General features: G+C 43.4%; 2 protein-coding genes across 6 annotated transcripts; both read right to left on the bottom strand.

Moving 5' to 3' along the window:
* Positions 1-11: 11 nt before the first annotated feature.
* Positions 12-15,599, bottom strand: spata13 (spermatogenesis associated 13). 5 transcript variants are annotated; one of them, XM_040043698.1, is made up of 13 exons: positions 14,977-15,599; positions 8,770-10,302; positions 6,502-6,966; positions 5,367-5,511; positions 4,282-4,409; positions 3,819-3,998; positions 3,113-3,292; positions 2,452-2,631; positions 2,133-2,368; positions 1,600-1,729; positions 1,111-1,486; positions 887-961; positions 12-751 (listed from the first exon to the last, which is right to left on the bottom strand). In XM_040043698.1, the coding sequence occupies exons 1-13, from the start codon at positions 15,025-15,027 to the stop codon at positions 558-560; spliced, it is 3,873 nt and encodes a 1,290-aa protein (XP_039899632.1). In that variant the 5' UTR covers positions 15,028-15,599; the 3' UTR covers positions 12-557. The 5 variants fall into 5 exon arrangements, with proteins under 5 accessions (XP_039899632.1, XP_039899633.1, XP_039899634.1 ...); XM_040043699.1 differs by lacking the exon at positions 14,977-15,599 and adding an exon at positions 12,577-12,822; XM_040043700.1 differs by lacking the exon at positions 14,977-15,599 and adding an exon at positions 12,581-12,822.
* Positions 15,600-15,833: 234 nt separating this feature from the next.
* c1qtnf9 (C1q and TNF related 9) lies at positions 15,834-18,981 on the bottom strand. The gene is made up of 3 exons (XM_040043712.1): positions 17,842-18,981; positions 17,673-17,735; positions 15,834-17,482 (listed from the first exon to the last, which is right to left on the bottom strand). The coding sequence occupies exons 1-3, from the start codon at positions 18,026-18,028 to the stop codon at positions 16,713-16,715; spliced, it is 1,020 nt and encodes a 339-aa protein (XP_039899646.1). The 5' UTR covers positions 18,029-18,981; the 3' UTR covers positions 15,834-16,712.
* Between the last annotated feature and the right edge of the window lie 22 nt (positions 18,982-19,003).

Below are 19,003 nucleotides of genomic sequence, written 5' to 3'. Positions count from 1 at the left end.
CTCATTAGGCGTTTTTATACAAGTTTTTTTATTCACAATGTTAATGGGGGAGGTCAACGTGTCAGTTAATTTACTCTCTGGCTGCTTTGTGCTCAGAGCTGACAGACTCACACTCACACACACACACACACACACACACACACACACACACACACACACACACACACACACAAAAAGGGTCCAGCCTTTGTAAAATAACAAAACCCATGTTTATCAATGTGAAAGCAGAATATGAATCGTTGTCATAATTAAAGTAAAAAAGTCTTTAAGCTGGAATTAATAGGAGAAAACAGGATGGGTGTTTTCTGAATGAGCAGCATTGTTCCACACACACACCTATAAAATGGACAGTCAGTATTTTAACACTTTTGTCATGCCCTTTTACAAATTTTAGGCACTGAGTTTCAACATTCAACACAAACATTATGACGCACACGAGGCACAAAAACAAAACGTGACATTTACAGACAGGATTACAGGAGAAACACGGCGTTCTTTCAGACTTCAGGACGGTTTGGCTCTGAACATGCAGAGAAAGAAACAAAGGAAGCCAAGCTTCATTTCCTGAAAAAGGCGTTGCGGGTGATGCTGTATAACAGGTGATGAGGCTTTCGCTTTGGAGGTTCAGCCAGTGAAAAGACCTGCTGCTGAGGCACGCTGGTTGGGATGGTGATGTGACGCTGGTGAAGTGGGTGAAGGTTTTGGTGCAAGTTTTGGGGGTGTGGGGGGACAGAACCAGAGTAACCAACATCTAAAAGGTGCAAAAAACAAAAAAAACAAAAACAAATGAGTACGTAAAGCAAATTATACAAAACAATCTTTATTTTTTTTTTTTTAGAATATAAAGTCAAAAGCAGCTTAAAATGAAGAAATATTTTGTCCTTACTTTTGATCTTCCCCTGTTTGGCCCTTCTGGCATTAACAATCGCCCGCCTCCTTTGCTCTTCGCTGATATCAATTCCTGCCAAGGGACACACACAAACGCACCTTCAGGCCAAAATATTTACTACCCACTTACTCAGAAATCTTTTTACCCTGTTCACCTTTCACTTGACATCTCTCTACAGTGGCTGCTTGTATTCTCAGTGAAAGGAATTTGGCTCAACTCACCCATCTCCTGGTCCTCCTTGACTCTGTGCCTCTCCTTGGCAAACGCTTGTAACCACCTCTGCTTGTCCTCGGCCTTCCGGCAGCAAAGCGCACACATAAACTCCAGAGTGGAGGCGTGGCGCAAGCGCAGAGCATTCTTCAGGGTCTGTCCCAGGTCCGCGTCCCGTCCGTCGGGCACGTCCACCACCTCAGTCTGGTCCATATCCAGTCGTCCACGGTAGTGAAGCAGGTCTCTGCGCAGCACGTCTTTTTTACAGTAGACCAGCTGATGGTCGAACAGGAAGAAGCTGCGCTGTTGCATTTTGCCTTGCCGGACAATTCGAGTCAGCTCACCAGAGTGGATCAACTCTGAGCTGCGCTCTAACACATCGGGTCCCTGGGACAACATGTTTCCAAATATATTCAGTCAAAAGATTTGAGGCAGCATACATCCAACACTATGCTGAACAATTAGAAACAGAATTAAATGTGATTAGTGGACATATTCACCTCCCAGTGCAATATGGCGACCTGCCAGTGAGCAATGGTGTCGATACTCTCTAGCCGTCTCTTCCTCTCATTGATTAGACTGGCGACATTCTTCATAGCCTCGTATGCTTCGCTCACTCCATTGTGGTCGCTGCATTAAATTGACAACACAGCAGTGAAAACAGGGCCCGCAGATGGAAAAGCACATTTCCATTAACAGTGAAACATCGCTTCAATCTCACTAATGGAACAGTAAGAAATCAGTAAAGTAGTGGGATGGACAGAGCTAACAGTGAAGCTAACAAATAAATAAAATATAATCGTAATTTATTTAGTGACTTAACTCCTTCCCCCATAAAGACAACATCTGACGCCCTCTTTGTTAAACGTTTAACAACTATTAGAAGAGGTTCTGGATTTTTCCAAGGTATCCCTTGGTAAGCTGATGCACAGGCATTTTATTCTGGAATATATTAATCAACACTGAAGGAGTTTGTTTACGGCCGACACTATGGAATGCATGCTACAGGTCTTTAAACAGTGCCTGAAAGTACCTGTGGTCTTTGGGCGTGTACTTGAGCAGTTCTCCTAGCTGCAGAGGGTATTTACAGATCTTCTGGACAGGTGTGAGTAAGAAACCAGCAATAGAGATGTCAATCATCTGCTGGAGGAGGCGACAGGCCTCAAAGAAATGCTTATATTTTCCCAACTTCATTAGCCGCTGCAGCTCAGCACAGGCTGCGGGATGAGTATTACAGTACTCCGAGTAGAGTATGGAGAAGCCTTCCCCCTTAAAATAAAAAGACAAATGATGATCAATCATTCGGACCAGAGTTAACATAGTTAATTAACAGCATTAAGTGCAGCCACTACCTGCTGGAGAAAGCATGAGCCTATTTCACTGAGGTGTGGCTGGTCCTTGTTGTACTTCTTTTCTAGTTCTCGGAGGAACTGCCTCTGAAACTTGTAGATGTCTTCTATGTTGCTGAAGATGGTTTTCAGCTGCAGCTCGGTGAACATGTCAGGGTGTTTCCGGCACTGGCGGATATAACCCTGAAACATAAACGGCATCAGTGTTTGGGACTGAGAGAAAATATGACATGACAACAGTTCATATACTGGCCAACAGGTGGTGCTGGAAGGTGGAATTTAAAATTCTTGGAAACATGAGTTTGATTATCAGGGATTTTGCATTTCTTGAAAACAAGCTTATTACAAATGCTGCTGACACTGACTGGAATTCAAGATGTAAATCATCTCTAGATCAAGTTAAGTGCCAATGTGAGGCACATAGTTTAATCCAGCTGTTTTCAGTGTGTGGAGTGAGGCTGATGCAATCAAGCTGTCCTTTATTTCATAAAAAAAGAAAAAATCTAAAACAAAACAAGACACCTTGGACCATTTTGTCTTTGTTGTTATTGAGTGGTGAAAGCTGTTGGATGGTGGGTGGAAGGTAAACTTTTGTATTTGGAAGCCAGGGTATGCTAGAGTGCTAAAAGTCTGAGAACCACCGGCTTTGCTTTGAAACCCTTACCTCACAAATGTCTTTCAGGTGTTTGATGTAGATGCGCTCCGTATTCATGATTTCTTGAACCACATTGGTTCTCATCTGCTGCCTGTGCTGAGAGCTGTGTGTGTCTCTGGGAGCTGGATCTTCCTGGTCTGCTACACTCTCCACACTTTCAGCACTCGAGTGCTCCTGATTCACACGCACCTGAAACACATTCACCACCGACACAATTGGACCTCCTGAGCATCATCTGAATTATCAGAAAGTCTAACTTCAAGTCGCAAAAAATATTCAGCCAATGGTTTCTTTTTCCAGTTGCAAAACTTAAAATAACATGTTAAAGCTCATATGCAAAGTGGCATAATTACAACAATAGGTACTTAAGCCACAAGAGTCTTTTGAGGTTTAAGTACCTTTTATATCTAAGATCTGTCCACATCACTTAGGTAACAACATGTGCAAGTTTAACCAGCTCCTGTTCACCAACATTGATTCAGCTACAAGCAACTACACAGCAATCCTCACCTGCCTGTCAAAGAACCTCACCATGGTGACCGCCTGCCTAATTAACACTCAACTGTCAGTCAAGTATGGTCACTACAGAAACCAGCCGCGCCCCTTCTTCAGAGGGCTGCTGGGGTTTGTTTGGAGCTAAGCCAGTTTGAAAGTCTTTTCTGTGCTGCCAGAGAGCAAACACAAATCAGACACACGGGTCAGGAAGTCCACTTACCCTCACAAAGCTGGAGGGGAACCAGGCCTCTCTGTCGGCCCCCCTGCCCCACCACCAGTCCTTATGTGAGGCCTCCAAGACGCGGATTACATCTCCAGCCTTGAAGGCCAGCTCCTGCTCCTCCATGGTCACATGGTCCCAGAGAGCCTCAGCATAAACTGCGTGGCCAGAGCTTATCCACTGAGCAGCACACAAACAGATAAGATAAACATACAATTACATGCAGGCCAAACCCATGTCTAACATGTAAGATTATGTATAGGCTTGTGGACCAAGCACTGGTTGTGTGTTCTGCTGAACTGAGGCCAGACATCTTGGAAATGGGCACATTAACATTTGTGCACAGCTGTTTGTGAGCCAGCAGGGTGGCAAGATAAGCACGGCGTCAGAAACTAGAAGCACATTTTTGGAAGAGATCTTTGCAAGTGTTGCAACGTGACAAGATTCCCTCCCTCAACCTCACCTCACTGAGCACAGAGAGCTCCACCCCTGGCTGGAGGTAGGGTGTCACGTCAGTGAGCTCGTCGAAGCTGCCCTCCTCCTCCTCGCTCACGCTGTCATCGAGTGTGGCAGAGCACTCTGAAACACCATCTGCAACATGTATGTAGAGATGAAAACACTGTAGGGACCAGAAAAATCTCAGCAAACTCTCAACAAACGCAGAAAGAAGCCACATACACAGGAAAGCTTGTGCCTGACTCCATATCAGCATTTTCCTGCGACACACTTATTGACATTCCTACACTCCAGTTGTCCCACAAACTAAATTGTTTAATCTCTTGTGAAACACAAACAACCCCAGGGGCACGTTCAGTCTGTGAGCGGTGTGCAAAGTTCTGCTGTTTTCTGTTTCCAAGGTATTAAAAAGAATTAGAACAGTATTTAGTTCTTATTGCTCAAAACTGCCTGAGAACTTGGGTAAAATCTACCCTTTCATAGGAAGTATGCATTTTTCAGTATACGTTACTCACCTACTGGATTTAAGAGAGACCAACTGCTTGACTATGATCTCAGCAATTCTGCTATATAAGCGGAGGGACAGCCATGCAAGAATCAGGATGATTGGCTAAATTTGGTTAGCAGTTCAGCAGTTGTAAACAGAAATAGAAGATAGGCCAGGGAGGACTGTTAGCACAAACCAGTTTCAGTAATAAAGATGGGAGAACTAAGGCTCAGTTTCCCAGACATGGATTAAGTCCATGTCTTTTGTTTTTCTTTGTCTGGGACACGAGGCTTAATCTATGTCTGGGAAAACTTTCATTAAAAGTCACTGGCTGACTCTATACGTTTGATTTTGCTCCATTTCTTAACTGAAAGAAACAAGACTGGATTATCTTGTGATTTATTGATATCACTTAAGTGATGGTAAACTTATTAAGTACAGCTTCATACAGTCATTATGCTCAGAGGTAGCTAAATGAAAACGAGGGGTTTCCTTTAAACTGTTCAACAGGCTTTAAGGTGCGTTTGCTCTACCTTAATGGTGCAGCAGCTGCAATGTTTGAACACCACCAACTTTTTGTTACATTAGCACAAAACAGTTCTCACCGCTGAGCACCCTGTGGAGTCTACGGCGGCCTACGCGGTCCAGTCCGATGGGGGTACTCTGGGAGAGAGCGGAGGGTCGAAACCTGGCAGACACTCCTCTGTAAGGGGGCACCTGATGGGAAGGGATTGGTGGTCGCGACAACGCCTGCAGAGAGGGCGAAAATGAAAAAGAAAATTGTCACACAGAACTAACAGACAATACTGTGTGCAAATATAATCATCAGCTGCTATTTATTCTCCCCCATATTCTCTGAGTGCTTTAAGTATTACAAAAATAAGTGATGCCTGTGTGCATTTGGTTGAGATCCAAAAAAAAAGAGTCTTTATGTATAAAGACTCTTTGAAGCATGACAATATATCAAACTGGAGAATGCGGGTGATGTGGTTTTGTTTTATTATGCCTGATATAAGTGTTTATTTATTTTGCCAGCCTTCTCCCACAATTAATTCAAAGACTTTACAGCTGGAAAATAAAAGAAACATACCAAACCACAATATTTACCAATTCTGCCCACTAAAAATTGCTTGTGTGCCTTTGCAATTTTACCATAGACGTTAAACTTCTACAGGAAGACAGACAAGCTTGAAGCTGGTGAACCAGATTGGGAACAGATCTGCAACTTTGTTAGTGATTTCTTCTTCCAACTTTCAAAGAGATGTGATCTATGAATTCTTCATCTAGGGTCAGACTATCAACACGGTTCTGTTGTACGTACCACTGTTTATTTTTAGGATGGCATTTAGAAGATTCAACGGTGATCGGATTCTGCTTAGCTTTTTGAACACAGCCAGAAATTTGACAATTTAATCAGATACCTGAGCAATGATTTTGCTCACTACTTGTCTTAAGTGTCAGATTTGCCTCACTCTTACTTTGTTTTCTTCCCCAAGATCAAGTTCAAGTTCATGGGTTGCTACTGTGACACAGTGGAGGACATCCAATTGTCCAAATGGTCCGACTTTACTTTGACTTTCAATCAATAACGACCAAATTCAAATCAGGTCTTGCTTTTACTTTAACTGGACAGAGTAACAACAATTTTTAAGAAAGAGTCAAAGAAAGATCTATAACTAATGAAAACAACTAAAGTTTGAGGACTTTTGCACAAAATGTATAAAACCTGTAAAAGCTTACAGAGGGAAGGTTGTCTTCCTTCAGCTCAGCATCAGGAGGGAACAGATCCACTGGTCCTATCACAGAGATGGGCCGCTGCCTCCTGGCCTGAATGTCCCCATTCATGCTGCAGCTTTCAGGGCTCTCTCCGTTCATGTATGCATCATTACCAGTGCCGTCTTTACGCTGCAGTGGATTTGCACTCCTTTCCTCAGAAAGAAGCTCTCCGACTTCCTCGGGGATGGAATGTTTCCTGGAAAGCAGCTGTCCATAGTCAGAAATGGGCCGTGGTCTCGGGCGCCCCCTTTTTTGTCTGGACTTGACAGAGGATGTTTCCGTGGTAGGTGTGGCTTCATCTGTGGGAGATGTGGGGGATATGGGTGACTCTGAGGCGGATGATGGAGAGATAGGAGGTGTGCTGCTGGTTGATGGGGAGAGCTCCTCCGTTTGAAAAAGAGCTTCTTGTCCTTGGTGGTCTGACGTCACCTGCGAGATCAAAGCAAAAAGTTGGAAACTAAACTGACTTTCCCTTGTCCTCCAACCTGCACTGGAGAACAATTATCTACTAGGAAGAACATCTGTTAATCAGAAACAGAACAAGCTACTTTCAGCTGCTCTTTTATTCACAGAAGAGGGTCGCCATCACGGGTAGCTCCTCATGTTTGATTTCGCAGTTTTTAAATCGCCCTAAAGGGCCAAAATCACCCCAAAGGGATTTTTTTCGGCTATCCCGAGATCAAATTAGGAACCCGTTGCTTGTTAGATGAATGTGTAAACCACTACATTAGAAAGTAAAATTAAAAACCATAAGAGTTAAATGCAGAAAGAGCTTTCTTGGAATCAGAGCAAAGGTGTTTCAAAGCTTTATCTCGTGAGAAACATTTTTTATCAAGTGAAAGGACTCTTGCTGACGCAGTAAGAGGCTCAAAATACTGAACACAATCAAACCAGGGCTTATCATATTCAAACAAAAACTGCAGCAGAAATTGCACCAATACGAACAAATAGATGTTACCACACTGCATGCATCTGAGCAGGTATTATATATTTAAGAGTCCATTATTGGGTAAGAGTTACCCACGGCGAAGTTATTTCTCCAAATCTTTTTAGCCAGCAAAGCCAAATCTCACCTCCTGCTTTTCTCGATCTGGGTCCGGACCCCGGCAAATACACTGGAAGGGCACACAGTAGGCTAGCACCATTGTGAAACGCAGACTAACACACAGGCTGGCTTGTGGTCCCAAGGCCAAGTCCTTAAAAACTTAAGTCCTTAGGTTTTTCAAGCCAGTAACAGCCGCTCGATGTCTGATGTAAACAAATCAGTTTTTCCTGTTCATCTTTCAGGAGAAAATGTCATCCATAGGCTAAAAGTCATCTTGCTAAAATTATCTCTTAATGGTCCCTGTCTACTTGATGGTGCTGCTTGCTGTTCCAGGCCCAGTGCTCATGGTGTTGGACTTTGCTCCGCTGGGCTGCATCTAGAGGAAAGGGGGAGAAATGAGGGCTGTACGCACTCATAGCCTCCAACCCTCCCACAGCAACAGGACTTGCTGCTTTGCGCAAGGGCCACTAATCATAAACAAAGCCTAATCATTAACTCTCTCAGCTCCTTCGGCGTGCCGTCAGCATGGAACAGCTGACTTCACCATGTGACTCCATAGCATCAGAAGTGCGCAGTCACAACTGACAGAAAAAAAAAGCGATGTGACTCGATGGCGTTATTTATTTGACACTCAAGGGGACTTTGGACAGGATAAATCTCTCTCTCATTCTTTTCCTTTTAGCATACTTGCATCCTACTGACAAGCCTCACGTCAACACAAGTACTTATCTCAATTTGCTGGAATCCTGCCAGATTCAAAGATCGCTCTAAAGTGGGAGAAGTAATATTTCACTTCCCAAGACCAGGGTCAAAGTCGTTCAGCTGGCACCTATAAGTCACCACTCAGTTCTGCATGATAAGAAATCGAACCTTTCTTCTGTCTTTCAGCACTTCTTTAAACCCAAACAGTCATCCTAAAGATATGAACCCCATGCTCTTCTGTGAATTGATAAATAATCTGAAACATGCTTGTTCTTGAGCAGTAGATTAATTTATCAATAACCAGCTAAATAATCGACAGGCAAGTTGCACAAAAATAACATCCTAATTATTACTGTTCGACAACGTGTTAAAAAGGTGTCACATCTGTTAATGAGCATGCAAAAAGAGACACACACACACACACACACACACACACACACAAAAAAGACATTACTTCAGGTTGGACTTCAGATTTGCAGCCTTACCTCATTTGGTGATGCGATGCCCTCAGTCTGCTCTTGTTGCTGTGAATGTTCTCTTTGGCTGAATAGGGATGAACTGCATTCTACCATCTGCTTATAATCACTTGTTGTGGCTACAGCCGGCGACTCATAATGAGCAGAGATATCAGGTAAAGTCTGTTCTGTTGTCTCGGGGGGCTCCCAGAAAGGGGCGCTGATAATCACCTGGTGGGGTTGTGGGCTGTTGTTGTGTTCAGGCTGGGGCTGGACCAGAGGAGTGTGCTCGACAGACGTGGCCTGAGCCGTGACGAGCACGGGCCGGCGCTGTCGCTCATTGGTATGTAGGAAAGGGACACGGCGAGAGTAGTCATCATGGAGGCGGCACGAGGGGGACATGGGAGATAGAGGTGTGGAACTCGGGGAGGGACTTCGCCTGCGTCGCACAGTTAAGTCAGTCATGCTGCCGACTAGCTTCAACATCGGTGGCTTAGTCTTAACAGGGCTCTTCTTGCGTGTAATACCTTGGCCCCGGAGATCAACTGAGGAGGTGCTGGAGGTCCTTTCGATGTTTGTTGTCCCATTTGATATGCTAGTCCTCAGGAGGTCTTCCTGTGGGGAAGGAGGACCTGGAGATGGCGCTTTACGTCTAAATAGATTGAGGTTCTCTGCACTTTTGCTCAGTCTGCTCAGCACCTTCACATTTGTGTTGTCACTCGTATTCTCAGTTTGAACATCGAGCTTTGATGTCTGATCTGATTTCTGAGTGGTATTTGCATTGCTTCCTGCTTTTCTCCCATTCCCAGAGTCAAATAAAGTGATGCGCCCTGCTCCATACGCTCTCCTGATACTCCTGGACAATCGCGAATTGCGCGCGAGACCATCCCCATAATTATCCTCCTCATCGTAGTCATCATTATCTGAGCCGTACTGACTTAACAAAGCCAATGTTTGGCCTGTAAAACTTCCCTTAGAAACAGTATATCCTTCAGAGCTCTTTGAATGATTTGCTAGATCCGCTACACACAGATTAGAATTATTTACAACTGTGCCATTAGCCCTTTCCTGATTGGGCAACGGAGCATTATCTCCATCAAGGTTGGATGCCCCTCTGGTCTGAATACCCTGAAGCACAGATGACCGCAGTTTTTTGAAGGAGTCCACAACACCTATGCCTGAAAGTCCGCTGCCTTGGGCCGAGGTTGGATCATCTGCATTTGGACTTTGAGCAGTGACGGTGCCCTTCCTTGAGTTAGAAAAAAGCCTCATAATTCTTGAGGAGTAGGGCTTTCCTTCAGGCTGACATGAAATTGAGCTGGACCAAGCAGAGGAGTTGATAACATTCAGTTTGCTCTCATCAGAGTGAAGACCAGCACTCATTGGTTGCACCTGGGCACCATATCCAGACAGCAGGTATGGGACTGCACTTCTTTCAGCGTGGTTCTGGGATGGATATATATCACTGAGGGGTCTGCTCCGGATCAGTGGGTCAGTTTTTGTATTGTGGAGTTGTGAGAGAGGGTCTTCGCTTGCAGACAAGACCCTGTCCTTTTGTCCTGCCTGCAAAACAGAGGTTAATTTAAAAATCTTTCCATTTTTCAGCGCTTTTCAAAGTTCACAAGAAAAAAAAAAATACAATTAATAATCAAATTAAGTTTGATCAGCTCAAATAAAATGAAAAGACTGTCACCTGAATACATTCTAAAGCTGTGTATCATCTGTGTTTTTTGCCTAAGAATAGGGGAAGTGAATCATTAGGAGTGTGAGATTTTACTGAGCATGCCTCATGTATTTGTCCTTGATGCTGTATTTCAATGTCCAAGGCAAACTGAGGCCCAGGCTGGGGGTGGTGGTGGTGCCAAGTTCAGCTTTACATGTGTGTGATTCAGGACAGAGGCTAATGCAGCTGAGGCTTTGAAGTGGGGCTTTGTGAGCGTGACTAAGCAATGAAGCCTGCTAATCCATTGTGATTAATGCAATAAATTGCCCAGTTTTCTCCCGAATGCATAGAAGATGAGGTGATGGTGAAGGTGAAGGCTGTGTGGTCTTCAAATCAGTGACACTTTTCACCTCATAGCACATCACACATAAAATATAGAAGTCTCCATTTTATTAAAAAAAAAATGCAAATGTTTAGTATTCTTTTCAGTCACAAATAAATAATGATTTTACAGCACAATTTTCTTCATTTTTAATGTCCATAGATTAAAAAAATATATATAGACCTGATCCTGATTTCTATGTAAGGAGCTAGGATGACATATAATGATATTATAAACTAATAAATAACCAATTATAACAACTGGTTATACACTGAGACCAAGGAAAGTTTAATTACAGTTGAAAAGAACCAATTTATGTAGCTGTTAACATACACAGATAGTTATTCATCAAATATAAAATCTACAAAAATATACTCATAGTTAGTTCATGTATTTTGCTTAGGAGAGCTCGTATGCATGCTTTATTGTTTTACATTCGTTACACTAAAATGATCTAAACAGAGGAAAATAGCCAACATGTTTTACTCTTAACAGGATGAAGACAGTCTTTTATGGTTTGAAGAGAGCACTGCCTCCAGTTTTTGCTGCACGCGCATGCAGGGAGTTGCAGGGATCCTGGAATGCTCCCATACTCCCTGGCTGCGTGCAACGTTAAGAGCAGATGAGCTTTCTCCGTCAACCCCTCAGTGGAATCTGCTGTCACTTCAACCAGCTTGCTTCATCGCTATGAACACTTATGTAAACACAGAGCCACCACTGCCAAGCACCGCTGCTGACAGACAGTAAACACCCCCACACACACACACACACAATCCTAAACAATGCGCTGCTTTCAAACTATTGCTGAATTGTCTTCTTGTGCTTTCTCCTCCACAGCCACTGAGGAATCACGCAGAGCACCAAAGTGGACCCCCCCCCCCTCCCAAAAAACAGACAAGATCGATTATTCCATCTACTTTCCAAGCAGAAAGATAGGAGATAGGGAAGGAATGTCTTCAGCCTCTGCAGCTTGTTTTTGTTTGGAATACTCACCTCATGCTATCAGCAGTTCTACCAAATGCCCTATCCTTTAGTACCTTTACGCCTTCTTCCTGCAGTAGGACACCAACTGTCACAGGCCAGTTGGCGTCGACTAATGCTTGGCAGTGGCATTAGTCAGAGTCAAGCTGACACAGGTGGCTACTGTTTCACATGCTGGCAAAACAGGCTTTAATCATCAACAGCGTGTGTGCAAGATGCTTTTACATTGCAGTAAATCTACAGTAACCATGACTTTTGCTGCATGCATCAAGATAACAATGTTAGCTTTGATGTGGATATATATTTAACACCCAATAGCAATCCACACTTTTGAGGTTGCAACAGGAAGAGGATCCTCTGCCAAAACAAACATGCGGCGCTACCTGCCGTCGGGACCCCTTGGGAATAAGGAAGCAGCTGAAAGCAGCATGTTACAGGGGAAATATATAAGAGGCTATTTTCATAATCAATTAATAACTGACATTAAATTTCAATCGGACTTACTACACTTTGCTGCAGTTTTGTCGCATTAATATTCTAAATTTCTTTAGCGTGTTTTAGGGCATCCATACATCTATCACATATTGCTTTCTATATTTATGCTTTTTATTTTGCGTTAATACATTACATTTTCTATGAAAAGGTTTGATACGCACCTCCAAACACATTTTTTCTCAGCTTTAACAAGTCTTTGACTCATGCTTTATCTTTCCCTTTAAGTTAGAGGAAATATTGAAACAACAAATCCTGCCAGTAAATACACTCCTCGAGCTCATATGCATGTCAGAACAACCAGACAAGCAGTACTTACGTACGCGCTAATAAATCACTTTCACAACCACAAATTTGGTCATGCTGCCCGAGTACCAGAACCACCGCTTTTCTCCAGCTTCCTCTTGCTAATCTGTGGATGGGAGCGGCACACTGGGGCCCTGGTCCAGAGTTAATTAGGAGCTGAGGGAGGATCTCCCCCTCCTCACTACCACGAAAGGCGGCCAGCTGGATCCAGTTTCAGATTAGACTCCCAGGATGAACATGCATCCACATGCATAAACACAAACATCCATACATGGGCACAAGCAAAAATGCACTTAAACCCCCCCCCCCCCAAAAAACAACAAAAAAAACAAACAAAAAAAATAAAAACAAAAACAACAACAACAAAAACAACAACAACAACAACACACACACACACGTGAGGATCCTCTCCTGTAATGTATGGCCTTCGTGCATAAGCTTGGATACTTGGATACTGCAGCACATATACACATAGAGCACGGAGAAAAGCATTGAAATGACTGACTCCCTTCCTGTTTGGCTGGAAATCTCCAGCCGTCGGTTATGTAAGTATTTACAAGAAACAAGCGTAAGAGACTTTCTGCCCACAGTTCACCTCTGCAGAGGTATGTCCCCCCCCCCCCCCCCCTTGGCTAAGCTAAAACTTATTAAGAAGACAAAATGAAGTCAGCATTAAACTGAAAGACCACCAGACAGACAGTATCAAGGGAAAGTCTGATTTTTCATTTTCTTCTCTCCGGCTTAACCCTGAGACAGACATCACCCTGCAGCAATGTCACTTTACTAGTCTTCCATTTGCCTCAATGAAAAAAAGCTGTGAGGAAGAGAAGACTGTATTCCTCTGGACTGAACAGACTGGCTGATTAGCTAAATCGGTGTGCGTAAATGGGGTTTTGTGAAACGTAAGCTGAGCATATGTCGAGTGCAAGAGGAAAAAGTTCAATATATTTGTCTTTCTCTTGTTGCGAAAGGATTTTTGCAAGATTAAGCAACTCTTGACAATATTCTGTATGTGTATATGTGACTATATAGTAAAGTCCTTTTTATGCTTGTGACCTGGACTTTTATTCTGCTTTCAAGCTGAAAAGAAAAGCTTCAGCAAATGGACTCAGAAGGAAGTCTACTGTGTTTGGGGGATCAGTGTCTAGATGTGGGAGTGGGTATAGCTTGTTTCTTTTTCATTCCAGGCATAATCTGATTAGAGCAGCTCTACCACTCTGTGTTCAGAACTGGTTTCATCTATAGGCCGATAAGGAAGATCACCAGGTGACTCGGCATTGACTGAGCGACATCTAAAGCCTGTAAATGCCCCCCAGGATTGCATGGCGCAGGGACACAACACTGTAAATCTTTAGTATTTGATGTGATTACGAAATACACAAAAGCTCATGCCTGGATCAGCTGAATTTAATCTATGAGTTCAATTTAAAGGTTAAGGTCTTGTATCCATCTGTGACCCAGTTCCTCATTTTTGATCAGGTCATATGGAGGAGAATTGAAGAAGAAACCACGCCCCTTTTCACAGAGCGTGGGAAGTACAGGTGGACGCCAAAGCAGGGAGTGTCACCACTCTCACACAGGCAGCCACTTACTCACCTGATCAAGTGAGGACTGTAATAGACACAGACTGCCAGAAATCTAATACCACACAGTGTAAAAGGCTCAGTGAAGACAAAACACTACTGAGCCTGGTTTCAAGGGCCAGCAGTGTAACCTGACAGCACCGCAAACCACAAGGCTGGACCATTAAATGAAAACAGAAATGTAAAAATGTAATAAGCTTTTTTAAACTACAGAAAGATGAGTTGTAGGCGTTGTATTTTATGTGTCATGAGATCTGGAAGAGAAAGCGGACTACAGTAAAATTATATTGTAGTCATTTGGCTCTGCTGTAAAATTACTGTTCAGGCCCACAATAAATCAGAGGACTCTGGCCTGCGCCTGATTTCACCTCTACAAGTGTCTGTGTGGGACCCAAGTTCATTAAATTGGAGTAAACTCTCCTGCGGCTCAGTGTAGCTCAGTTAGATCCGCAGCAGAATCTGGAAAACAGGGAGTCACGAAAGGGGATTACATCGAGCACTTTTTCTAAGCTCATAAAGAACTCGGGGCCTAACTGCTTATTTATTTCTGCATTAATTAACTTTCTTCGGCTCTTTGTAGTTGCTGGCCCTCCAACTCCCCCCTCCTCTTCCTCCTCCTTCACCAACTCCCTGCACAGCCTGGCATCTCCCACATCACTATAACAACCACGGCTGTAATGCACCACAATATCCCCCGCACCCCGGTCCCATTTCAACTGGTAGCACAACAGAGAAGGTAAACGAAAAAAGAAAAATCACTGCAGCTGTAACCCAAAACCAAACTTCTAACATCAATTATTAAAATGAAGAGTACCAAAACTTCTGCTCACCCTGCTCATAGTCGCTGATGTTGTCCTCCTGACCTTTTCTCTCACGCACATCAACGGAGCAGCTGTTGTAGTTATTTATCCATGGTGTCGGAGCAGTCTCTCGGACCTCCAGGCGCTCGCTGTGTCGCTCCCTCGCTCCCCTCGCAAAAACATATCGCTCACAAATAATTGAGAGAGAAAAAAAATAGTATGGCAGCTACCTCCGTTAACTAGTCACCCCCCGCAACATACTGAGACAAATGGCTGGCTGACTCCTTGAGCTAGCACCTTAAGCTAGCTCAAGCACGGCTCCACTGATAAAACTTGTGAATTGCGCAAGCTCTATGGTTTCTGATTTCGCTTTCACCAACCGGCAAAACTCGTTGGTGTGCAAGCGACTGCGATGATAAACACTGAATCATGAAATTTCTCCCGACCTAACTCACGGGACACTCCTAATGTCGCTGGTGACTCCAAGTTAAAAGAGGACTCTCTTGGAGGATCGTGCTGGCGAGCATCACTAATGCACTTGTTGCTGTGCTGTTACAAGGGGCGGGGCCATCGCGAGGTTAAGCTCGAGGTTAGTGGTTGACCACAGGGCGACCATTTTGGTTTGGAGCCAATCGCAATTCAGTAAGTCGTCACCACCGCAAACCACGCCCATTCCAAGGCTCTTCAATGAAGTTGGAACAGAAGAAAATGCTTAACCTAGTTCCAGCGTCTCTCCGACGACTAAAAAAGACTCGGCCTTCCAGTTGGTGTTGAACTGTCTTCCTCGTGTCATGTCAAGCAATTATTGTCACAGATATTTCTGTACCGAGCCCATCCCAAAATACCAGAAGAAGAAAAAAGAAGGGACTGAGTGATTGTCGCTCCCCTTTGTTCTGAGAGAGTAAACAGGTTACAGAAATAACACAGAGCTCAGTCAACCTTTGTACAGTGTTTAATATCACTGTTTGTTTTCATGTGATCAATGCTCACATGTCAGCAGAATTTCATGTCCTAAAAACAAAAAAGAATAAAAAGAACCCACACAGAATTTCAGAAGTGCTTGGAAAATCATGATGTTTAATAAAAGTAGCAGTAGATGGTGTAAAAGCACTCAAACACGTGTCAAAGTTTCCTATAAAAGCTTTTAACGAAGCAAGGAATGTAAAAACAAATTCCTCTTTTGATTGCTATATCTGTTCTAGAGCACAATAATCCTGGGTGACTGTCATCCGTGTTAATGTTTAAGAAGAATTTTGAACCAGCTTCCTTGTGTAGTTTAATCTACAACAACCAGTTCAATCTCAACAACACCCTCACTTGCTTTACATGTTAAATTTTAATGAGCAGTGTAAATGCCTTATATAGAAAAGTGTGTCGTTAGCTTGGTGGAGAAGAAGTCACACAACAGCATTAAAATACTGAAGTGAAAATTCACATTTATGCAGTACTTGAATAAATTAGTTACATGTTACCACTGCAACAGGCATTTTAGACTTAAATGTATGTTTCTTCCTGTTAAAATTGAGTTTTTCCTTCCCACTGTCGCCAAGTGCTTGTTCATAGAGGCTGTATGATTGTTGGGTTTTCTCTCTGTTGTTGTTACACAATAAAGCACCTTGAAGCAACTGTTGTTGTGAGTTTGTGCTACATACATAAACTTGAATTTCATTTAATTAGAATTTGTTGACATGTTGAATCCTACTGACTTGTACTGTTCTTCTGCATTTTACTGTTTCTAGTCATAGTAATTATAAATGATCCCTTAATTAAGCCTCAAAGATCAAAAACCCAGAGAATGTAGTGTCGTCATCCTCATCAGCAAAGAGCCCATTAAATGGCTCTCCTCCAACCACCTGCAACCACACCTTGTCCCCGACCCCCAGATGCAGCACAGCTCCCCCTGCTGCCTGGTCCTCGCTGCCCTGGTAGTTGTCAGTGGTGTGGATGATTTTTGCACCGTTCTTCACGAGGGCCACTTTCACATTTCTGGAAAATACAGTGATGTGGTACGTGAAGAAGTAAGCACCTGCCGCGGAGCAAGTGAATCTCCCTGTTTGTGGATCGTAATGATTCTGCTCATTGTAAATAATCTTGTCAAACCGGATCGGTGCATTAACTGCTGGGAGTTTAGTTTGAGCACTGAGTCCTACGGAGAAAGCACTTTTGGAAACAACAATTTCGTCTCCCTTTTCACCCCTATCGCCCTTTTCACCTCGAGCTCCTCTATCCCCACGATAACCAATGTTTCCTTTGTTACCTGGAAAACCCATGTCCCCTTTGGGACCTGGCCTGCCAGGTGGTCCCAATGGCCCTGGAATGCCTCTGTCACCTTGGAGGCCAGTTTCCCCTTTTTCACCCTGTGGTCCGGGTGGCCCTAAACGTCCTTCAGGTCCTGGGGGCCCAGGGAGCCCAAGCTCTCCTTTATTTCCTTTGAGGCCAACAGGCCCTTGCACTCCCTGTGGTCCCATTTTCCCAGGAAGGCCCCTATCGCCATTATCTCCTCTTTTCCCCTTGAGCCCTGCTGGACCAGTTGCACCTGTAAATAATAAGCACACAATAAACCTTCTTTGAACTGTAGGTATGGTGTTTACAGTGCAGTAACATATTGCAAGTTACATACAGTGCAAACATTTTGATAAATTGCATTAATAAATGACAGTGGTTGTGACTCCATTTGCAGATAAATACACATATAGGTGCACATAGTGTATTGTAAAGACACATACCAGGTTCCCCTTTGTCTCCCTTGTGCCCATGATTGCCTGCTAGCCCAGTAGGTCCAAGTTCACCTTTCCAACAATGATTGATGAATTATAACGTTATTATAAACTGTGAAGGTGGCACCTAAAACATGCAAAAATAAATAAATAAATAAAGTTTCTCTTGTAAACTTACCTCGATCACCTTTGTCACCTCGGAGTCCGTCGCGGCCATCTCTGCCAGGCATGCCATTGTTCCCGGGATCACCTGGTATTCCAGGATATCCACAGACACAGCCTTTACTTTGGGTTTCTTGCTGTGCAACACATCTGAATGCCAAGACGAGGAGCAGTAAAGCGATCCTAAACCTTGTCTGCAACATTTTACCAGTTTTACCTGTCTAATGAAATCAATTTCCCACAACAAATAAGCCTGAAGTCTCAATCTAATGCATAGCTAGCCTTGTTGCAGCACGTTTAACTTAAAAGCTGGCATGCACAATGAAAGAAGAAAAGATATCAGCTACAGAAAACACAAGCTGAGAGACAGTTTCAGACGAGATTGACCTTAGACCTCTCAAAGCCATTGGTCTCTTTGTTGTTTTTGGTTTACTCATTGAGCCTGCCACACTGGTCACACATCACCTCTTCTCCAGTCTAGCCAAGGCTAATAATAAGCTTACACTCAAAGAGCCCTTGAGGGCCACACATGCAGAAGGCCACATAGTTGACATGAAGTGCCTATATAGTGAAGCAAACAAGATATTAACCTTAACCAAATAATTACATATTGAGAATATATGCTGCCACACCAGAAGATACCAAGTTTTTATTGAGCAATTAAATAAATGGTACTATGAATGGACAGTAGACTGGCTGTTAATAGCAAACTAAATTGTCAGTTAAAGCATGTATTTCGCATATGTGCCATTTAGCAGCCAAACAGATGCAAGCAAGTGACCCCATAAACTGGATCACTGAAATAAACGTGACCTTTTGTAGTCTAAACATTACATACCAGGACACTGCAAAAAGGCGTCACTATAATTGCATTTTGTTAAGTATCAAAATGGATCAAAATGGACAGAATAAAAGGATATGAAGGTTACACACACTTTGAAGTAGTTCTAGTCTTTGTTCTTACAGTGGTAAGATCATCTATTAAAGGGCTTTACAGGAGCAGGGAGGGATTTAATATCTGACTGAAGTCTATTCAGCAAGGCAAAGGTTTGCTGGCACACAGGCTTGAATCAGAAACAAGCAGCCTAATCATTATGCTGCGCAGCATATGCTTTATTAGATTGTGTACAGTGAGCCGAGAAGAGAGGGATGGGCATGAGGGAGGAGCTGGAACATAA

This window comes from Simochromis diagramma, unplaced genomic scaffold (assembly GCF_900408965.1).
Source record: "Simochromis diagramma unplaced genomic scaffold, fSimDia1.1 OVJJ01000602.1, whole genome shotgun sequence".
Classification (NCBI taxonomy): domain Eukaryota; kingdom Metazoa; phylum Chordata; class Actinopteri; order Cichliformes; family Cichlidae; genus Simochromis; species Simochromis diagramma.
This window is presented reverse-complemented; position numbering and strand designations above follow the sequence as displayed.

What these genes read in the sequence shown, in the direction of transcription:
- spata13 (XM_040043698.1), bottom strand. Translation starts at nt 15,027, where the DNA reads ATGTGCGTGAGAGAAAAGGTCAGGAGGACAACATCAGCGACTATGAGC. An exon ending in CATCAGCGACTATGAGCAGG is followed by an intron (nt 10,303 to 14,976) that starts GTGAGCAGAAGT and finishes TCTGTTTTGCAG; the next exon opens with GCAGGACAAAAGGACAGGGT. An exon ending in TACACGCCCAAAGACCACAG is followed by an intron (nt 1,730 to 2,132) that starts GTACTTTCAGGC and finishes AATTTAATGCAG; the next exon opens with CGACCACAATGGAGTGAGCG.
- c1qtnf9 (XM_040043712.1), bottom strand. Translation starts at nt 18,028, where the DNA reads ATGTTGCAGACAAGGTTTAGGATCGCTTTACTGCTCCTCGTCTTGGCA. An exon ending in AGGTGACAAAGGTGATCGAG is followed by an intron (nt 17,736 to 17,841) that starts GTAAGTTTACAA and finishes ATTGTTGGAAAG; the next exon opens with GTGAACTTGGACCTACTGGG. An exon ending in GGGAGACAAAGGGGAACCTG is followed by an intron (nt 17,483 to 17,672) that starts GTATGTGTCTTT and finishes TATTATTTACAG; the next exon opens with GTGCAACTGGTCCAGCAGGG.